Source organism: Haliotis rufescens, unplaced genomic scaffold, assembly GCF_023055435.1.
Source record: "Haliotis rufescens isolate VD_foot unplaced genomic scaffold, xgHalRufe1.0.p SCAF_1, whole genome shotgun sequence".
Lineage (NCBI taxonomy): Eukaryota > Metazoa > Mollusca > Gastropoda > Lepetellida > Haliotidae > Haliotis > Haliotis rufescens.
This window is the reverse complement of record NW_025963779.1, coordinates 84796215-84818570: the sequence shown is the minus strand read 5'-3', so window position 1 is coordinate 84818570 and position 22356 is coordinate 84796215. Positions and strand designations below refer to the sequence as shown.

Below are 22356 nucleotides of genomic sequence, written 5' to 3'. Positions count from 1 at the left end.
AAGTTTCTGATTGATATTTTTGGATTATTCCGTCTACTATTTCATAAAATATTTGGGGTCAAGTACTTCTTTGTCGTTGGGTTTGGTGCATTCTCAAAACGGAACAGCGCTATGTCGGTCTGAAATATATCGGTATTTTTATAAATAGTACCACTACGGCGCCTTGTCACGTGATTTTATAGAACCAACATGGCGGCCGACGTAACCAGGGAAGATGTTTACATGGGATACAAATATTTTGACGGTTTTACTGTCAATAGATACCGTTAGCAATATGTGGGCATAACATAATCTGTGACATCGATTTACTGCTTAGGTGAGAGGCGTTAACGGCTTGTGTGATACATATCTGAGAGGATACAAAATACTAGGCCTTGTAGATCCCATATCACACGGAGTTCAAATTGGTGGCAAGTCTCCGGAGTTGCCAGGACGTGAGCGGTTCACGATGGGCGTTCGGCGTAGATGACATTTTGGGGATTATGGTTTGGAGGCTGCATGGAGGGATTTAAACAGTACATGTGTAGACAGGTAATGTTACGTTCTATTTAGCCTTGGAGTGTTATTTAATTACATAGCGTTGGGTAACGTAATGTTGTTTAGAGTCAAGCTATTTAATGTATCAATGGGGGTTTTAATCACATGAGCACATTTCTTGCATTTTGATTTTTACTGTCTGACCCTCCAAAAAACCTAGTCTATCAGATTTCTATGTGGATCAGAATGTCTTTTCAAATAGATCTAATCAGTAAATAAATCTAGGTCAGCATTTTACCACATAATTGGTTGGGTGGCGTTAAAATCCTTTTATTCTAACTAATAGTCTAACATACATGGGACAATAGGCTTAAAAAATTAAAAGAATTGATTCTCAGGCAGGCGGGTGGTGGTTTTATTTTATTGCTTGTTCAAACTAGTATGTAACCAAATAAACAGTTGTGTACAATCAACATGGGAAAGGGCCTCACTACATAAAAAAGCATACAAACTCCTATTGCCACCATGACCATGAGACGAAATGCGCAGTAAAATAAAAAAAATTAAAAATGAAAATAAAAATGAAATGTGTGGCCGACTTCATGATGATGCGGGCGGTGCCTGAGAACCAAGACTATTATTTTTTTTAGCCATATGTAGAATGACAATATGGTGCTGTAAGTGTCAAGTGCCAAGAATAAAGGTTTGGTTTGGATCCATGTCTCTCTTTCCCTCTGTGATTTTGTTTTTACCAAGACGCCTTATGTTATAGCTTGAAAGTAATCTTCAGGATTAAGTAATTTGAATAAAGATCCCTAACAAAGAATGACATGGTTAATTAATCTAGTACTTAAGAGGGATTAATGCAAAAAACATTTTGGGATTAGCCACATGATGTATTAAGGAACAATAGGAGAATTATTAGTAATAGAAAAATAGGTTTACACTAATACAATAATTCTCTACAGGTCAAAATAATTCTTTTCAATAAGTAATAGGTTGAATGGGTGTCAATGTCATTAATTGTTATTATGACTTTTGATTTCTAATCCTTTCCAGATAGCTGTAGAGACAACACTTTATGATGGCAAAGAGACCGACCACAGTCGTGTGCTATATCTGTGGCCGAGAGTTTGGGTCTAAATCTGTTTCTATTCATGAACCACAGTGCTTAAAGAAGTGGCACAATGAGAATAACAATTTACCCAAACACATGAGAAGGAAACCTCCTCAGAAACCAGAGATCTTTCCTACTATAGGTGGCAGTGGAAAATATGATGCAGAGCGTTTCAATGAAATGGCATGGCAGAGTGCACAGTCAAATCTAGCTGAGTGTGAGAATTGTGGGAGAACATTTAATCCAGACAGACTTCCAGTCCACCAGAGGAGCTGTAAACCTGGTAAACCAATGATGCCACTGAAGAAGAAGGGAGGAGAAGGAACAGGGGGAAATGACCAAGGGTCAAGGCCAGGAACCGCTACCCTGTCAAGTCCAAATGTCATCAATATGAACAGCTCCGTAGATCTTGAAGGGAGCCAGCGCCCGAAAACCCCTGCCTCTAGGTTAACAAGCAGATCACAGTTGGGCTCTCAACCAAATGTTGGAAACCGACAAACCACTTTTACTTCTGACAAGAAGAAACCACAGGCAGCCAACCCTCCTGCTTCCAAAGGACCCAGGTTTGTTTTGTGTTATATATGTGGCCGTCAGTTTGGAACATCCTCAGTGGGAATTCATGAACCAAAATGTTTGGAAAAATGGAAAATTGAAAATGACAAACTTCCAAGGGAACAACGTCGCCCAGAGCCAAAGAAACCGGAAATACTTAAAGCGGGAGGTAAAATGGATGCTGAGGCAATGAATGAGGCTGCCTGGAAGAGTGCCCAGTCTAACCTGGTTCCCTGCCCCAACTGTGCAAGGACATTCAATCCAGACAGGCTTCAAGTTCATCTCCGAGCCTGCAAACCTAAGGATGGAGGTCCGAACGTGTCGTCCCATACTCTGAATGGGCCGAGTGGTTCCCCGTCTGAAGGTGGGCCCCAAGCCAGTAAGAGTGGATTCAGTGGCAAGCCCCCAGCTCAGAGGGGCCCTCGGACAGTTGTCTGCTATATCTGTGGAAGGGAATTTGGATCCAAGTCTCTTCCCATACATGAACCTCAGTGCCTTGAAAAATGGAAAATCGAAAACCAAAAACTGCCCAAAGAATTGCGGCGACCACTCCCCAAGAAACCACAAGCAGTTGGAGGTGGCGGACTCACTAGGTGAGCAGATGATAATCATAACCATAATAATACTTGTTAAGATGAATTAGAAGAACTGACATGATGACGAGTACAAAGGGTGTATGTGGTCCAAATGTTTCATGAAGGTTAAATCAGTAATTCTAAGTTTTAAGACAAATAACACACACACACACACCCCACCCCAAATACTTGCCATCCTGAAAGTGATTCTATTGTCAAAGAGATTCTTTATTCAAGCAAGCAGGTAAGGTTTGTCACTCAGCTCATTTGTATTTTAATTGTGAAAACATGACAATTCCACTGCTATTCATTGACTGAAAAAGTTCATACTTATGGAATTGAGATTTTTTTTCGACATTAAACTTTTGCACACTGCACACTCACCACTAAATATGATAAATGCTCTGAAATATACTCTTCAGTTGTGAACAAGAGAATGACTGAATTTGAAAATGAGAAGAAAACAATTCATAATGTTTCAGACAATCTGCAAATTAAGTGGCTTAAAATACCCTTTAAACCTGATCACTACATTTATGTGTGGCACATTTGTTCATGGAGATTAACCGAATATACCAAAGTTGACAATTAATTTGCAAGTAACCGTGGTAACTGTGATATTCCAGGGATCAGATGAATGAAGCTGCATGGGAGGCTTCCAAGGCTCAGCTGATTCCGTGTCCGAACTGCGGCCGAACATTCGCTCCGGACCGACTGTCTGTCCACCAGAGGGCGTGCCGACCAAAGACCGCAACCATTAGGAAGGGAGGCGGGCCAGGCATGAAAAGGTCAAATGCTGCTAATGAGGTACTACGCTGATTCACCAATGCACATACTTTTTTTATCCTCTGAAAAAATGACAAAAACTTCACTTGGATATCAATAGTGATTGTGGTGTGTCGTTCCAGCATTTAGTAAAAATACTGGACCGGAACTGTCTCTCTTTTCATATGTCTGACAATAAAAATAATTGCAATAAAAATGTTACTAATGTTTTATTGGCTTCAAGGTTTTACCCTCAGTCATTTTCTTCCAGCCTCCTCCCATCTCCAAGCCAGCTGTGATACAGAAACCTCGCACAGTTGTGTGTTACATTTGTGGCCGGGAATTCGGAACCAAGTCAATATCCATCCATGAACCTCAGTGCATCAAGAAATGGCACATTGAGAATGACAAACTGCCACGGAACATGAGACGCCCTGAGCCTAAGAAACCGGAAGTTAGAAGTATTGGAGGTGAGTTTCACACAATCTGCATCTGTGATAATTGTACTTCAAAATTCGCCACCTGTAGAGAATCTGTGCAGATTAAGGTCGTCATTATTATCTTGTAAATTCGACCTTATCCTAACTCAAACTAATTTTCTGATCTCTTCTGATTCCCGAAAGGTCGTGGAAACTTCCTGTGCTGTGTTCCCAGAGAACATCTCACCTCTCTCACACACAGGCACACTGGAACTTATTTTCACATCAGCTAGCTAGTGAAATGTTAGCTAGTTTCTAATCCATACAATCCTGTCAAAATTGTCCATCCCCTTTAAATATTTTGGGTTTGGATTACCCTTTTCTATCATCCCTTCATCATTCATCGTATATTTTCTGAATGTAGCAGGTAATTTATTCTTTGCGGCTCTGTGAAATCCTGTCTATTTTCATCATGAAGAAATGTACCTAGTGTCGGCTACTTAACTCCAATCGTGATCCTCACCCCCGTCTGTTCTACTTGCATGACACGATACTACACTGTACTGCAGATAACAATTGCAAATTCTGCTCACCATAAGAGGATGAAGATTCTCTTTCAGATTAAATCCTCCTTGGGGCACTTATTGCATTTTCCTGGCTCAAGAAAATCTACATGACATAGTTGTAACCATTTTCCTTAATAAAAATTGTTACCACACAAAAAACTTTGTTTTTGTATGATATACGTCCACCCTTATGGTGCCTCACCCTCCACGGCGCGTCACGCCAAGGGAAGCAACTCTCACCCAAATCACTTTCCTTATGTCATCTGACAAAGACAGACGTGCTGTTTTTTTCAAGACAAAATAAAGTACAAGATAATCGTTCGTACAAGAACCATGGCAGACCAAACTGTATGTATGGTACATTTCTTTCATGCAAAGGCGTAATACCTCGCATTGTAAAGTTATAAAGTTGTAATTATGTGACACGTGTACGATACCTTTGAAACAAAGGCCGTCGTAGCGTCCATTTTGTAGTGCCACGTATGATACATGTAACACCAGGGCCATCAAAAACGGCTTGGGTTTTTTAATGTTATATCATCGGGCTTTAGCCTTCAATCTTTTCCTTTAAATAAACCCAAGGTGGTGTGTTAATTATTTTTAAATTACACTTACCTTTTTTACAGGTTTTTTACACCTTCGCGCGTAACACGCCCACTTTGGTGTTATAATTATACTACGACATTGGCTATTAGTATCGCGTTACCAATCGCATTCTAAATTACGCCTTTGCTTCTAGTTACACAATTTATGCACGTATCTTTCCGATCTTTCAATCGCACTGATACACTTTATTACCCTTCCCGCCAAACTAAAAAATTACGGTCTTTTTTACAAACTGTGTACGGGGTGCTCGGCTTCGATTCCCCCCCAAGACAGGCATGATACTTGCATAAAGTGTTTGGCCGAAGACGGGCATGACGATGGGTCATGCCCGATCTGTGTTGCATTCACACCACGGGCGCAGAAAAAGAGAAATGTGGACCTCTTACACTTTAAGGGTCTATTGAAGGCGGGGGTGGACATTAGATCGGCAAGGACCGCCCCCCCCATCTCTAAAAAAGTAAGAAAGGGTAAAAAAGCAGCTGAGACTGTCTCCTCCGCTCCCTCCCCGGGGGCCGGGGGAGAAGGCTCTAGGGTCCCCGTCACAATCACTGCACCCTCTCCTGCACCGTCTTTGGCAGACATCTCTGCCTTGTTGAGGTCGCAGATGGCGTCAATGATGGAGGAGGTAAAGTCTCAGCTCTGAGAGGAGATGCGGACCGAGCCTTTCCCTGTTGTCGGCGCCGGACGCGGCATCGAGACCTTGTGATATGCCCGGCGTCGGCCGAGGCAGGCCACTTGGTCTTGGGGACGATCTCAGACCGGGCTTGGGCGCCGGCTCGAGGTCGCTCCTCAGCGGAGGGGTGACGGGCACTGGCCCGTTCACTACCGACGCACAGTTCTCCCTAGCGGAGCCAGACGCCTCTTCCGAGGCCGAGGCTTCCTCTAGTGGTTTTCTAGCCCAGAGCCAGGTGGGTTCCCTTGAACCCCCGGCACCTCGGGACCGGGACTCGGCTTCGGGCCGGGTGCAGCCCGGGGATGCGAAGGCCCAGGCCTTCGGGCGTCCCCTTCCGACTTCGTCTGCCTCTTCTCTCGGGGAAGAGTCGATTAATTTCGGCTCGGAATCGAGAGAGGAGGAGTGGATGGAGGAGGGGGGAGACGACTCGGAGACCTCGGGAATATTTTCCTTCGTTTCCTCGTTGAGGCATGTACGGGACAAGATTGTCCAGGTACTGCCTCAGGTGGCTGCGCCCATGCCCCAGTCGGATCCGACTGAGTTCCGCCTTCCGGGGGACGCTTTTGCTCCGAGCAAGGCGCCCAAGGTGCGGCTCCGTATTCTGTCCTCATTGGTGCATGAAGTCATCAACCCTCTGTTGTCGGGTGCCCGCAGGAAGTTCGACCTGCCCGAACTTATTAAGCGGTACCCGTTAGCAGAGGATGGTGATTTTGAGGTACCGGTGGTGGACGAATGCGTCTGGACCTCCGTTACCCTGGGGGGGTGTTCGACCCCCAACTTGGCTAAGGTCAAGCAGGGCCGGCGGTTGCCACCCTTTCCCGCGTGCGGTACGGAGCTGAAGGCTGCTTACGTTTGCTTCGAGGAGCAATATCGTAACGCATGTCAGCAGCTCCGGGTGTCCGTACACTCCGCTTATCTGTCGGCCGTACAGAGGGAGTTAGCGGGGCCGGCCGACTCTTCGGAGTTGGCCGCGCAACTTACGGAGGTACATAGTCATCTTGCGAGGGACGCTATTCGTAGCTGTGCCTCGCAGATGATGTGCGCAGTCATGGGCATGCGCAGGCTGTGGATGTCGGTATCCAAATACTCGGCTTCCACACGCCAGGATCTACTTGCTTTGCCTTATAAGATGGGTGCCACCCTCTTCCCCGGGGCTCAGCAGGTGGTCCGAGAGGCCGCACAGTTGTATGCCTCCATCAAGGATTCTAAGGCCTTGTTGGAGGTACCATGCGTTAAACCGCGTAAGCGGACCTCTCCACTTGCTTCCTCCTACGCTGATGCGCCGGGTCAGAAGTCTGCACCTGCTTGGAAGCAGCCGCTTCCTTCAGGTAAGGGCGCCGGGAGGAGCAAGAGAGGCAGGGGCCGGGGCAGGGCAGCTGGTCAAGGCCAGCAGCCTTTTCGCGGGGCCGGGAACCCATCGGGTTCCCATTAGCGCCCAAAGTGCCCCGGGCGGACCCACGGTCGCATGTTATCGAACTGCCGACAGCCGGGGTCCACTGCCTCAAGCCGGATGTCCCCGTAGGCGGCCGACTGGCTCTATTCCTGCAGGAATGGGAGACAGTCACATCCAATCCCTGGACCCTGTCCACTCTAAGGGATGGCCATTTGCCTCGGTGGAAACATCATCCGCCCCCCTTCTCCGGGATAAAGCACACTTCGGTGCCTGCTACCCTAGAGAGGGCGGAATTCCTCCGTGCCGAGGTCGACGCACTTCTTATGAAAAGCTGCGATCGAACCGGTTCCCGTGGGACAGGAAAGCGAGGGCTTCTACTCGACATATTTCCTTGTCACCAAAAAAGACGGAGGGTTCAGGCCTATTCTCAATCTGAGAAGGCTGAACAAACTTATAGAGGTACCGTCCTTCAGGATGGAGACACTGCGCTCGGTGATCTCAGCTGTCGAGACCGGAGAATGGCTAACGTCAATAGACCTAAAAGACGCCTATCTCCACGTACCCATACACCCCGAGTTCAAGAAATACCTCAGGTTTTCTTTCGACGGGAGGTGTTATCAGTTCAGGGTTCTACCATTCGGGATCGCTACGGCCCCGAGGGTGTTCACCAAGCTGATGTTGATTCCCGCCAAAGTGGCCAGGTCAAAAGGTCGGTTCTGCCATCCGTACCTCGACGACTGGTTACTAAGAGCTCTATCACAATCCCTGAGTCAGATAGCTACACAACAAGTGATAGATATTTTGATCACTCTAGGGTGGATAGTCAATCTCAAGAAGTCAGATCTGAGCCCTACTCAGAATCTAGTCTTCCTAGGGGCGAATTTCAACACGGTGAGCGGACTTGTATCCCTGTCACAAGATTGCATTACCAAGGTCAGAAGTGTTACTTCACAGTTCCTTCTGTCCGCCAGTCACACTGCTCGTACATGGCTCCAGTTACTGGGCAACATGGCGGCGACAGTGGATGTGGTTTGGCGGGCGCGCTTGAGAATGAGACCCATTCAACAAGCGCTCCGTCGACTTTGGGTGAACTCGGAAGATCTCGAGACTGTTCTCGAGACTCCGCAGTGGCTCAATGCACACCTTCAGTGGTGGACCGAGGTCGGGAATCTGTCCCGGGGGCTCCCCCTCGACACTCCCGTGCCGTCTCTCACAGTTCAAACAGACGCGTCACTCTCCGGCTGGGGAGGCGTTCTGAACGATCACACTGCCTCGGGACTATGGTCCCAGCAGGAGATCAAACTGCATATCAATGTGCTAGAACTGAGAGCGGTCAGGTTGGTGTTCCAACGCTTCCTGGATCTGCTTCATGGCCAAGTGGTGCGTCTAGAGATGGACAACCAAACGGCGATGACTTACATCCGGAAGCAGGGGGGAACGGTGTCTCCGTCGCTTCTCCAAGAGACGTGACAGTTCCTCCTATGGTGCGACTCACACGTTATCAGGGTGCTACCTGTTTATCTCCCGGGGGTAGACAACGTCCGTGCGGACGCTCTGTCTCGCCGGATCCTCGCTCCTCACGAGTGGAGGCTCGACCCGGGGATATTCGGGATTATCTCCCAGTTATACGGGTCGTTCCAGGTGGATCTGTTTGCGTCTGGGGTGAATCACCAGACACCAACGTTCTGCTCCCGAGTCCCCGACCCGAGGTCGGTGGCACCGGACGCCTTCCAGCTAGATTGGACGGACAGAATTCTGTGGGCATTCCCCCCAGTACCTCTGATTTCCAAGGTCCTGTCTCAGCTAGCCACTCAGCCTGCGCGACTACTTGTGCTCCTGGCACCCCTTTGGTTGGCGCAGAGTTGGTTTCCAGTCATACTCAGGTTTCTGGCTCAGCCTCCTGTTCTATTACCTTTACGACCGGACCTACTATCCCAGAACGAGGCCCTCCACCTGAATCCCAGGATTCAGTGGGTGGCTTGGCCACTGTCCGGAATCGCCTCCAGGAGAGCGGTATTCCTGCACGAGTTGCAGACACAATACTGGCTTCGCGGAGGGATTCGACAAACGTTCAGTACGAGGATAGATGGGCCTGCTATGCGCGCTGGTGTGTCGATAGAAGGATTGCAGATCCCTTTTCTGCAGATCTCGTAGCTCCTCCAGTCGCGACAGTCCGGGGGTACTCTACAGCTATCGCTGCCTTTCACGTCCCCGTCGACAGGGCACTTTTGGGTGCGCACCCATTAGTGCAGCGTTTTTTAGCAGGTGTGGACAGGATCCGACCGCCTGTCCGGCGGATCAGTCCCCCTTGGGAATTGTCAATCGTTCTTGATTGGCTGTCCGGTCCTTCCTTTCGGGATCTGTCGTCTCTCTCTCTTCAGCTGTTGAGCTGGAAGACGGCGTTCCTTGTGGCGGTAACGTCCGGCAGACGGGTAGGCGACATTCACGCAATGTCAGCCGATCCCGAACTAACTGTCTTTCACCGGGACAGGGTCAGTATTCACCTGCCGGACTCTTACCGTCCTAAGGTCGCACACGCCTTCCACGTGACGGCTCCTATTGAGCTACCTGCTCTTTCACAGCCTTCCTCGTCGGGTACCACTACAAGACATGCTCATGTCTTGGATGTCCGCAGGACCCTTAAGTCCTATATCAGCAGAACTAAGGGTATCCGTAAGGATAATCAACTATTTTGCTGTTATGGCGGTAGGAAGGCTGGCTAACCTGCGAGCAAACAAACTATCTCGAGGTGGATAGTCTCTACTATATGTACGGCGTACACACTTCAAGGCAGGGACCCCCCTACCAAGTTGAAGGCTCATTCGGTTAGAGCAGTGGCTACGACACAAGCGTATGCCGCGGCTCTGCCCATTGAGGAGATCTGCTCCGCGGCTATTTGGAGCCAGCCGAGCACGTTCATCAAACATTACCAACTCGACAAACACTCAAGCAAGCGTGCTCGGTTTGGTCAGTCAGTTCTCCGAACTGGGCAAAGTTCTACATCTCTAGCCGATTGAGCCTTCGAGATTTTAGACCCCCCGGACCGGTTATACTCGATAATCATCGTATTGCTCATGCACTCCTTCGATTTACGGGGACCCTCTGGCCTAGCTCTGTGCGGGTTTATAGTCTCTCGTGATCTGTGCCCCCAATATCACTTGTTCAAAAAAGTGGGGGGGGTGGGGGGTGTGTGTGTCTCGAGTTCTCGATATGATAAGCCACAAAGAATGGCTCTTTTCATTGTGTATGGTCGATAACGCCCTGTCTCCAGCCCCCGCCTTTCGACGGTGGTGCCTCACGATAAGGTTGGTTCCATTTATTGAACTCTTGTTTATTCATTGAAATAATCAAAATACGATGTATTTATGCACGCTTGTTGCTGACGGATGCCACTTCCTAGATTATCTTTAGGAGTCTATCTTGATGCAATAAGTGCCCCAAGGAGGATTTAATCTGAAAGAGAATTTTACAAACCTGTAGAGGTTATGAATTCTCTGATGAAATCCTCCTTGGGGCACGGCCACCCGCCTCCCCACATTCCGTCAGCATTAGACATATGGAAAGTGATTTGGGTGAGAGTTGCTTCCCTTGGCGTGACGCGCCGTGGAGGGTGAGGGACCATAAGGGTGGACGTATATCATACAAAAACAAAGTTTTTTGTGTGGTAACAATTTTTATTAAGGAAAATGGTTACAACTATGTCATGTAGATTTTCTTGAGCCAGGAAAATGCAATAAGTGCCCCAAGGAGGATTTCATCAGAGAATTCATAACCTCTACAGGTTTGTAAAAATTTGCTGAATATATATATGTAGTGGAGAGGAAGAAAATTGACAGAGAGAGAAGAGATTCTTCACGATCTACGTTGTCATCTGAGACTATATCTAAGAAGAAGAAGAAGAAGAAGAGGAAGAAGACAGTAGAGCGTCTGACTACATCATCCCCACTTTCAGATGAAGAGATTGGGTTCGTCTCAGCGCAGACTTTTTCCCTTGGAAGTAGGAGTATTCACTCCTTACAGAAGAGCTCTTCAAAATCTAAGAAGAAGTTTCCGGTTGCGTCTTCTGACTCTTGCAAACATCTTCATGCCTTAGCGAAGAAGTAATGTTCTTCGTCCTCTTTGAAGCTGTCTCCCTCCTCAAAGACACATGCCTTCGTGAAGGCTCACCTCCAAAAAGACGAAAATTATCATCCTCCACAAAGTCTTCCTCCTCTGGGAAAGAAGACACCTAGGCGCAACCCTTCATCTCCGCGTAGTATCACACGTTCGCCAAACCTCCGACATTTTCACAGACACAGACCTTCATGCAGCCCTCGATCTTCGTGCAACAGCCTGCCATCACGCAGCCTTCATCGTTCGCACAGCCTGACCTTTTTCATGAGGGTTCTCTACCTGTTTCTTCATCAAACACTGACTTGGTCGCCAGCAGGTTGTTTTAGCCATGCAACAGCATCAACCTTTGTCCTGTGGGCAGTCTACCCCCTCAAAGCCTTCTTTGGAAAGGATTTCTCAGCCATCTCGTCTGTCTTCTACGGCCCCTGCTCCCAATACTTCTCACCTCCACCAAGAGGAGTACATATTTGAACCAGACTATGAGTCACATCAAGCTGAACATTTATGAGGATAAGTGTTGGTATTAGTCGCCGATGGATTACCCATTTTGTCACCTTCCAGGGATATTCCCCCTAGTGACTCCTCTCTCATCAAAGGAGAGGATATCGACACTTTGACCATCCCTCCAAGCAGGCCAATCTCTCGGATAGCTAAGAATCGTGATGCTTTTCTCAACCAAGACAACCTGGACTCATGGTATACCAACACCAAACCTCAGTTCCCCAAACTCTCCCTTACACAGCATGGCTACATTTTCTCCAGGCTCCAGAGATTGATGAAGATTATACTTTGATGTCCGATTAAAAAAGGACATATCGTGTTGACGATAAGAAGTTGGCACAACAGGATACCACGACCAGACGTTCATTCTTTGGCCTTTCCATATCATCTTCCATTAATGAAGTCAAGTTGACTGCCTTAAAGAATCCTCACATAGACAGGGTAGACCGGGAAAAAATGTTTCTTCCATGATTCTTCGACATAACGCTCCTCAATGTACCGCTACTCCGGATGCACCGCAGGGTAAACCTTGGCTCCCAAAATGCATGAAGAATTTCCCTCTAAAAGTGCCTTTATGCAAATAAAGTGACAAATAAACTGAAGAGATTTAATTCCCAGTCAAAGTACATGTGTGTGTATTTGTAAAGCAATTACGTTCATTGTATCCGGCTGCATGTAATCTAAACCATTCTGCCTTTTGTTCTGGTTGTGAAAAACATATTGTACACAGATCTGCCATTATACTCACATAAAATCAAATCACAGCAACAGAAAACTTAACGTGCATTGTTTGATTGAATGCTCATCTCAGCTTGTTGTGATTGGTAAGACAACACGTGAGATATCTTCGAACTTCAAACCGACCCCGTCTAATGCAATAACAACAATAGAAACAATGGCTTCCGGTATTTAATCTGGACTTGAGTAACCGTTAGAGACCTAAAAAACCCAGTGGAACTTAATTGTTTAAATAGGAAGGATATAAAATAAATCTTAGTTTATTAGTCTTTACCATTTCAATCATGGCAACCACTGCGAGTAGACCTAAGTGACAGGCGTTCAGTGTTGACGACAAGTAGGAGAGTGTGAGGCGGGTGAGAGAGGGTGAATTGCAAGCTAGCGTTAGCCGATCAACTGGGATTCAAGCAGGGACCATATGTGGATGGCTAAAAGAAGAAAAAAAAATTCGGGGGATTGCAGAAGAAGCGAAATACATGAGTAACTAACTCTACACTGGACTCAGTGCTGTTTATGTGGTTCATGCAAAGCAGACATGGAGGCATACCACTATCTGGCGGGATTGTGAAAATGCAAGCTCAGAAACTGTCCCTAGATATTCATGGACCTGATGACATATTCAAGGCCAGTACAGGTTGGTTGTGGAGATTCCAGAAACAACATGGTATCCATCCGTTTACAGTGACCGGGGAGCAAAGATCGGCTGACGACAATGCTGCTAACACGTTTCCCGCCATCCTAAGAGAGCTAATGGAATCTGAGGGGTACGACAAAGAACAGATTTACAACTTGGACGAGACCGGCCTGTATTACAAGCTGTTGTCAGACAAGATGCTAGGCACCAAAGATGACAAGCAGACTGGGTTCAAGTCTGCCAAGCAACGGGTGACAGTTTTGCTTACATGCAACAAGCCTTGGACTCACAAGCTGAAGCCTTTGGTGATCGGCAGCGCCTAGAATCCGAGGTGCTTTCATCACGTAAACAGAGAAACACTGCCTGCATACTACAGCGCCTCTGCAAATGCGTGGATGACAACCAAGATTTTTTAAGATTGTTTTTTTCGCAAACTTGTCCCAGCTGTCTGTGACCATCTCTGATCAAGAACTTGGAGGAGAAAGCCATCCTCATATTGGATAACTGCCCCATCCATTCCATGATGGACTTATTAAGGCATTCCTATTGCCGAAAAACACAACTTCCCTTATCCAACCACTCGACCAAGGAATAATAAAAGTGTACAAGGCACATTATCAGAGATTTCTAGTATGTGCGTTGGTGGAAAGAGGATTGGACCCCATTGCATTCCCAAAGACAGTGACATTGAAGGATGCTGTTCATCACACAGACAAGGCCTGGATGAAGATGACACCAGCCACCATCAACAACTGCTGGATGAAGGGACTTTGGCCAGCATTCGAGGTTGATGAAGATTTCGTGGGGTTTCAAGAAGTTGTCACTGATGCTGTACGAAAGTTCCGAGAGAATGCAAGTGAAAACAGCATCGATGTATCCCCAGAGACTGCCATGGTTTGGAACATGTGAGACGACGACCTGCCGATTGTGGAGCTTATAAACAACAAAGATGGTGAAGAGGACGACAGCGGCACCCTCCGTTGGAGATGCCATTAATGGGCCGAGTGCTTATTGCAGCACATTGAAAAAAGTGCCAGATACGAACAACTTCATGTGATGCAGGTTCACTGTATACTCAACTGAGAACAGAGGAACGGGAGAGTAAAAAAGAAAATAAATTCAGTGACTTTTTTAGTAAAATAAAAATGTGTTCATTACTACATGTACACGTACCAGTTGCATGGTCGTAACTGCCACTTTCAAGTGTTTCAATGCAACGTGTTTTCCTGTACTTAATTATTACTGATAATAGAACAAAATATATCTCTCATCAACTCAAATCTACGTTTGTTGATTTTTATAAATTGCTCAAATAACCGTGTAATTACACACGTAATGTCAATGTACATAAAGTGCAAACAGAGAGCCGACAGTGTCCGGGTTTTCCACAACTTTGACACGCATCATTTATTCACCAATCACAGCCTTGGTCTCACATTAGTTTGGTTACAAGGCTTGTTTGGCTTTGTAATGCACTGTCATCGATCGATAATGTGAGTAGGTCTGCAATCGGACCACGTTTCTTCCTAGAAACTAGAATAAAACAACAGTTTGTTTCCTTTTATAGAATCTACATGTATAACATCCAGTCATAAAATAATACACTGTACTTTGATTAATTTACACTAAAAAGTATTTATATTTTTTTACGCATGCATTTTGATTCATCGTCCAAGATCAGTGTTACATAGATCTACATGTCCCATGCCACTGTGAAATAAGTGCGCCACTGTTCTTTTCACTACCATCATTACGTAATGTGAACATCAGCAATGATTACTGTTGAACGCTCTTTCCTAGAATGCGGGGTTGGAATAGTGGACCCCGATGACAGCGAGGAATCACTGTATCTGCAATGATTGCACAAAAAAAGAATCAAGAATATTTTTCCAATCATGTCAGTTCAGTTCAGCTGGACTCATTCTTCTTTGTTGCCAGGGCTTGATGGTCTGACTTTTATACCAAGCCTCTTCTGCATCAGACTTGGGCTTCCTCTAGCATCTTTGGTGGTCGCATTCCTATATATAGCTAGTGGTCCAAGAGACTCCAAGGACCAGATGCTCATCAAATCAGTTCAGACAGTGGACTCGCCGTGCAGACAATCAACGCAGAAGACACAAATCAATAGTTGCATCTCTGGTATCAAAAAAGCGAAGAGTGCTCCACCAGCTATCGAGGAGGCAAGACCACAGCCTTCTGAAGACTCCAGGACAAACCACGTGATTAGTCCAGCGGATTGTGGGGATCCAGAGGATCACATGCTCATCGTTGAACGACTGGGACCTTCTACCACCTTATATGTTATGGTCATGCACTTTTCTGCAGCCAAATACAAATTATGTAAAAGAACTTGTAGCAGCCACCAAGTGCAGCAGTCTGAGAGGGCTGTGGTAAAGCCAGTGGGTGGCATCAATGGCTGATGATACAGTCCCACTTCACACTCACAGCTATGTGCATGTAGTATAGTCTTGTTGATCAAGTGTTACCGGTACATTCCCATAGAATATGTTCACAGAAACTTTTTTCCTGAATTATTTATATTTGTCAGGAGTTATGTCCCTTGGACTAAAACTACCAACCACCCACAGTTATTAAGTGATGAGTGATGTTGCATCAGTTTAGTGTTATATTTCAGGAGGGGGAGTGGTTACATTTGTCCTAATCCAAGTAGCTCAGTTATACTGTAAACATTATGTTGGGCATGCTCTGTAATAATGAGGCCAATCTGCTGTTTAGTTCTGAATTTCACATCTCTATTTTATGGTAGTTCTTAGTGACCCCAGGAGGTTAAAGTATTGTGTCACAGCTAACTTGATGTCAGTATAGTTCTCTTGACTGAATTTTAACAAACTCATTTTTGCCGTTGTTTTTCTGATTTTTTTCAAAAGAGATAGCCCCGTTCGTCTAAAACATGCAAGCTGCAACGCAAGTATTTAGCAGTAATTGCCTACCCATTAGGTTTGAGGATGACAGGCTGATGTATGTCGTGGTTATCAACAAACTCATTGTTCCTCGTAGATTTGAAAGTCCAGACAGATCTTGGGTTCATTGGCTGATAGTTCTAAGATGCTTCTGTTTGTATTTGCAGGAAAGGGCGCCTATGACATTGAAGCCATGAATCAGGCAGCATGGGAGAGCGCGCAGGCTGCCCTTGTTCCGTGTGACAACTGTGGGCGCACGTTCAACCCTGACAGACTCTTTGTCCATCAACGGAGTTGCCGTCCCAAGCCTGCCAAACAAGGGTAGAATCTCAGTGTGTGTGTGACTGAAAGTTACCCAACATCTGCTTATCTGATACCTTTGAGTGTACAGTGGGATCATTCTTATTTAAAAAGATTGATTGCCAGACAATGTCACATTAGCATGATTAGAGAAGATGGTAAATACAACAGAGATCCATATCAGTTTCAACATTTGATCTTAATCTTTTAGTGCAAAACTGGGTGATTTATAATATCTGAGCATATGTGCACAACTGTCATCTAAATTTAAAATGAAATGAAAATGTGTTTTGAAAGATAAGTCTTAGAGTTTTGAAAGTTAAATCAAAGGAATTATAACTTTCCAATATTTTTTTGTTAACAGACTTGCCAGAAAATAAACAAGGTCTTTTCCTAATTTCAATTTCCTTCCACTTCTATAAATTATTGGTCCAGCAGATCAGTAGACCTAGTTATCAAGAAACACTGAGCTGGCAAGTCCTAGCTGGGAGTTCTTTCTGCCTGGTCTGTCTGAACACAACACAATACATTCCTGCGCTGGACACCATCTTTCTTTTTGACACTTTGCTTATTTTTGTATTATTGTTTTTATTTGCGTTTTGAGTTTGATATTCAGGAAGGAAGGTGGCATTATATGAAAAAACTCCACACAATATAAATAATGTTATCATGAGTGCTGTATGTATATAGTTATAGAAGTTTGTCTCAAGATGATGCAACATTTAATGTGTTTTTGTACACCATAATCCTGACACCTGTGATACATAATAAATGTTGGGGACATGTTGCTGAATATGGAAATACCGTATTACATGTAGTTGACTGTATCCATTGTAGTTATTGGACAGTGTTTGTCACTGGGTGTTACAAACCAGTGTGTTTACTAGTTGTAATAGTTTTATTTAGTTTTGTATTTTCTGTTTTTTGTATTTACTTTACAATATGGATCTCTTAGTTACCAGTTACCATATATCTTGTTTGAATTGTGGATCTGCCAGTTCTATGAAACAATATATAGAGGTCAATTTTTATATGAATATATGAAGTCAGTCACTGGATTGTCTGTTCCAGACTCGATTATTTACAGACCACCATCATGTAGTTGGAAACTTGTTAGGTGCGGTGTTAAACAACAAACAAACAAACAAACAAACAAAACAAACATTCTATTATCAACCAATCAGGAAACCGTAGACTGTTGATGTGCGTGGCCTAATTTATTTTGGGTTTATTATTTGGTCCCTCTGGATTTTCACTAGTCTCGGACTAACAGACCAGTGACCATGTCTCACCTTGCTTTCCTGATGTGAAGATAAAATGATCACTTGCTTGGACAAAGTATCCCATTTTCTTTTATAATTATAAAACACAAAACACAAAAATGTAAATTTGAAACCTTGGAATCATTACAGAAATATTGACATACAGAAAATCTTGAATACCATCATCTTGATATATCTATCATCTTAGATGCTACTTTCTTGTCCCCTTAATGCCTTATACTCATGGTAGTTCGCTCGTCTAGAACTACTGATACCTCGATAGGTTTGTTTTATTCCCTAGGAGTTAATGAGGTCACAGTGTATCTGTAAATACAATGTGTTTTGTATATGTATATATGGATAATAGCTTTGAAAATATTTATTGACATATAACAGTGATTTGGGGACAGGTATAAACTTACAAGGTAGATGGTATCTGTGGTCATGATGGTTGACTGCTCTGTAACAATTAGCAATTAGAAGAGTGAGTGAAAGGGCATTTGTTGATGGCTTGCTTAGTTGTAATGCAGAATGTTTTCTCTGAATACTTTTGAATTAAATAACGGCAATAGGAGTTTAACATTTACAGTGTTTAAGCATACATTTCAGTCTAATTTCCAAATAATTACATAAATATGGAAAATTGTTTAAAAACTTAATAATGTTTTTATGAAATATAAGCTTTTGTTCAATTTTATTAAACTGATTATCAATAATAGCACCTATCTGCTAGAGAGATCTGTCATAGTGGCAGTGAAGATTTTGTAGATATTGTGTGAAATAGCTTTTCTGTATTTGTGAAGCAGTTATAGATCAAATATGCAAATGATATTAATTGTACGATATGTTTTATCTGCTTCTGGAGACAATACGAAATGTACACTCGTGTGATGATGTTCTTAATTCTTTATATGCAATGATGAATGTATTATCACATACGGCTGAAATGTATTCTTGTTTCTCAGGACACATCAGTTGAACACATTACTTATACTTCGTGACAACACCTCAGTGAAAACCTAACCCTTGTATTACATTATTTCAACTGTAAACAAGAAGCCTGGGATATGTTCAGTGGTGAATACAGGTTTTGGAATATGTTTTGTAACGATGTCCATGTCTGTGTTGAGATTTGTTATGAGTGTACACTTGTGTCCGCCCTGTGATGTCAACACAGAGTGCCTCAGAGTGCCTTATAGAGTGCAATCACACGTATCTCTTTACTTACAATATGGGGACCAGTCATACATGTGCGCAACTTTGTCATCTAGTAGCACTGTTTGACAGAACCTGCAGTTGCCATTGGTTACCATTGCATTCCCTCATCTCTACTGTGTCCTTGTAACTCGTAGCAGGGAGAGCATTGTTACTGCTGCTGTCTCAGATGAAACCCTGTGAAATGCCCTGTTGTAAGATTCATAATATAGGATTTATTTGAAATTATATGTATGTATTTGCATTCGACTCCTTGTTTAAGAAATAAAGTTTGCTCTACCCCATAGTGTAATAAGGTATAGTTCTGCCCTGAACTATTATAGATAAAGCTCAAGGACGCTTGCATCTGAAGGGTTTGACGTTATATACGTTAAATCAGGGGGAGGATACTCTAGATCATGGGGGAGGTAATTTGAACAGCGCCATGACGTCAGTCCATTATGACGTAACTCAAAAAGTGTACTTTATCGCAGGAAAAAGTACAGTCGTCAGAGGGAGAGAGGGAGCGGGGTGTCTGATGTTTTTAATGTGTTTATTCTGGTGTTAGCAATATTCCTGCATTATGACTACCATGTCACATCCAAGGGAATCAAACCCAGGTTTAAAGGGTGATGAGTGAACACTTGCCCTGCTGTGCCACCTCCGTGTGACGAGGTTCTGTGGTCAGTTCTAGATGACAAGGTTTCAGTGCATGTACGGCAAGTCAGCATGGACATATGTATGTAGCTTCCATGATGTGTTTGAGAGTATTTCTCAGGCTTTATCTGTCTCATCTATGTGACTAGTTTGTGTAACCAGTGTGGCCATTGTGCATAATGCAGCGTTCCCTGTGATAATGTTGAACTGTTATGTTAGAAATACACAGTCTATTTATTGTTTTTATAAACAGTTCCATCATTGTCATATATGATTGTTACAATATCCGTCCGGTAGAGAATATCTATTCAATACGTATATATTATATATATGCTAAAATAATATGTACAGGTTTTACATTTTTATTCCCATCACAGAATTATCAATTTTTTCTCATGCTCACTCTTAATCGGCCTTTCCTCTGTGTGGCTTACTGACTCTGAGGGGACGTTACTGTGTGTTGTGAGTCATGTCGGGATATGGAGTTAGTGTGTTTATAAGCAATTCTTGAACATTTGATAATTTGAGAGTGATAAGGCCGTCCAATCAACTTTATGAACTATTTGCAACCTGTAAACTGTGATGGTCATAGCTTATGTGTATCATTTCCTGCCTCTGAATCTGAATGTATGTTTGTTTTTGGTCTATCATGTTCACGTAAACCACATTGTCTGGTGATCCGACTGAGTGCACACTACCTCCGCCGCCCGCAGATTCATGCTGTCGGTGCAGCCAAGTAGAAAAAGGCAGCAAGAAGTACAGAAAAAAAATTATATGAAATCTTATTATTTTAAGAAACATTGCAAATTACAGAATTGTATGTTACCCTGCAGGCAGTTATTTATCCCACAACTTAGTAAACAAAAACCCACAGCCTGTGTGTCTCTCCCTGTGGTGTTATTGCATTGTTCTAGATATTGAATCCTTCACTGTAGACAGTTAATACCCCAACCACCTGGTAAACAATAACCCACAGCCTGTGTCTCTCCCTGTGGTGTTATTGCATTGTTCTAGATATTGAATCCTTCACTGTAGACAGTTAATACCCCAACCACCTGGTAAATAATAACCCACAGCCTGTGTCTCTCCCTGTGGTGTTATTGCATTGTTCTAGATATTGAATCCTTCACTGTAGACAGTTAATACCCCAACCACCTGGTAAACAATAACCCACAGCCTGTGTGTCTCTCCCTGTGGTGTTTTTGCATTGTTCTAGATATTGAATCCTTCACTGTAGGCAGTTCATACCCCAACCACCTAGTAAACAAAAACCCACAGCCTGTGTGTCTCTCCCTGTGGTGTTATTGCATTGTTCTAGATATTGAATCCTTCACTGTAGACAGTTAATACCCCAACCACCTGGTAAACAATAACCCACAGCCTGTGTGTCGCTCCCTGTGGTGTTATTGCATTGTTCTAGATATTGAATCCTTCACTGTAGACAGTTAATACCCCAACCACCTGGTAAACAATAACCCACAGCCTGTGTGTCTCTCCCTGTGGTGTTTTTGCATTGTTCTAGATATTGAATCCTTCACTGTAGACAGTTAATACCCTAACCACCTAGTAAACAAAAACCCACAGCCTGTGTGTCTCTCCCTGTGGTGTTATTGCATTGTTCTAGATATTGAATCCTTCACTGTAGACAGTTAATACCCCAACCACCTGGTTAACAATAACCCACAGCCTGTGTGTCGCTCCCTGTGGTGTTTTTGCATTGTTCTAGATATTGAATCCTTCACTGTAGACAGTTAATACCCCAACCACCTAGTAAACAATAACCCACAGCCTGTGTGTCTCTCCCTGTGGTGTTATTGCATTGTTCTAGATATTGAATCCTTCACCGTAGGCAGTTATTGATCCAACCATCTAGTGAATAGTAACCCACAGCCTATTTAAGTGTGTCTGTCCCTGTAGTATTATTGCATTGTTCTAGGTATGGAATCCTCCACATGCATCCTACCTTCTTATAGTGAAGGTGGCCAGGTGGTCTGATGAACAGTGCAGAGCTGGGCCCAAACCCAGGATCCGATGGTCCTGAGTTTGAATATCAGATTTGCTAACATAGTGACTCTTGGTCTGTCTGTGCCACACACGTTTACTTTGGACTTTTTCCCATGTTAACCTACCAGTAACACAATGCGAACTATTTTTTAGATCAACTCACTCACTCACCTGCCTGCCTTTATTAAGACCTAATGACATGTGTCATATCTGGGTTCACTAACAGGTGCCGTTCATGCGTCTTAGAATGAAATATGTAAATGGTCACCTAATTGTTGATATTGTAATAATAATAATAATAATAATAATAATAATAATAATAATAATAATTCAGGAAGAAAGGTAGTCCCTTAGAATCATGATAGTAATATTTGGTTTGTGGATTTACCTGGGAGTTAAATATTTCTTGATTTAAATTAATACAAACATATGTTTCCATGTCAAAGAAATATCAGAACAATATATATGCTTTGACTTTATGTATGTGGTTATCATTGATTTTTATTGGCATGTACATGTTTATTTATTGCTTGTTAATATTCAAAATGTTATTTACACAGATATGTCTTTCAATAGTCTGGCTTTCTACTTGTTGAGCTGAGTGTGATGGCAGTATAGAAATATGCTTGTATCTTGCATCAGCATGTAGGGCATGTAGTCACCACATATTTATTATATAGTCTTTGAATGCCTAACATGGGAATACAAGGGGATCACACTTAGCGTTGTTGAATCACAGATTAATAAACAGTAAAAGTATGAACAGCTTGAGTTTTTAATGTTACTGGCAGCTCACGGGAGCTGTAGAGAACGTTTTGGACCGGCAAGAAAGAGAAGGACTTTTACGAAACTGGGATAAACCACCCCCACACCCCACCCACCCCCAACA

General features: G+C 43.9%; 1 protein-coding gene across 2 annotated transcripts; it reads left to right on the top strand.

Annotated features, from left to right (window-relative positions):
* The first annotated feature begins 158 nt into the window (after window positions 1-158).
* Window positions 159-22230, top strand: LOC124136948 (zinc finger protein 474-like). Of its 2 annotated transcripts, none has more exons than XM_046503030.2 (5): window positions 159-531; window positions 1537-2739; window positions 3348-3528; window positions 3758-3956; window positions 16218-22230. In XM_046503030.2, the coding sequence occupies exons 2-5, from the start codon at window positions 1559-1561 to the stop codon at window positions 16373-16375; spliced, it is 1719 nt and encodes a 572-aa protein (XP_046358986.2). In that variant the 5' UTR covers window positions 159-531; window positions 1537-1558; the 3' UTR covers window positions 16376-22230. The 2 variants fall into 2 exon arrangements, with proteins under 2 accessions (XP_046358986.2, XP_046358987.2); XM_046503031.2 differs by having other exon boundaries at window positions 161-316.
* Window positions 22231-22356: the final 126 nt, after the last annotated feature.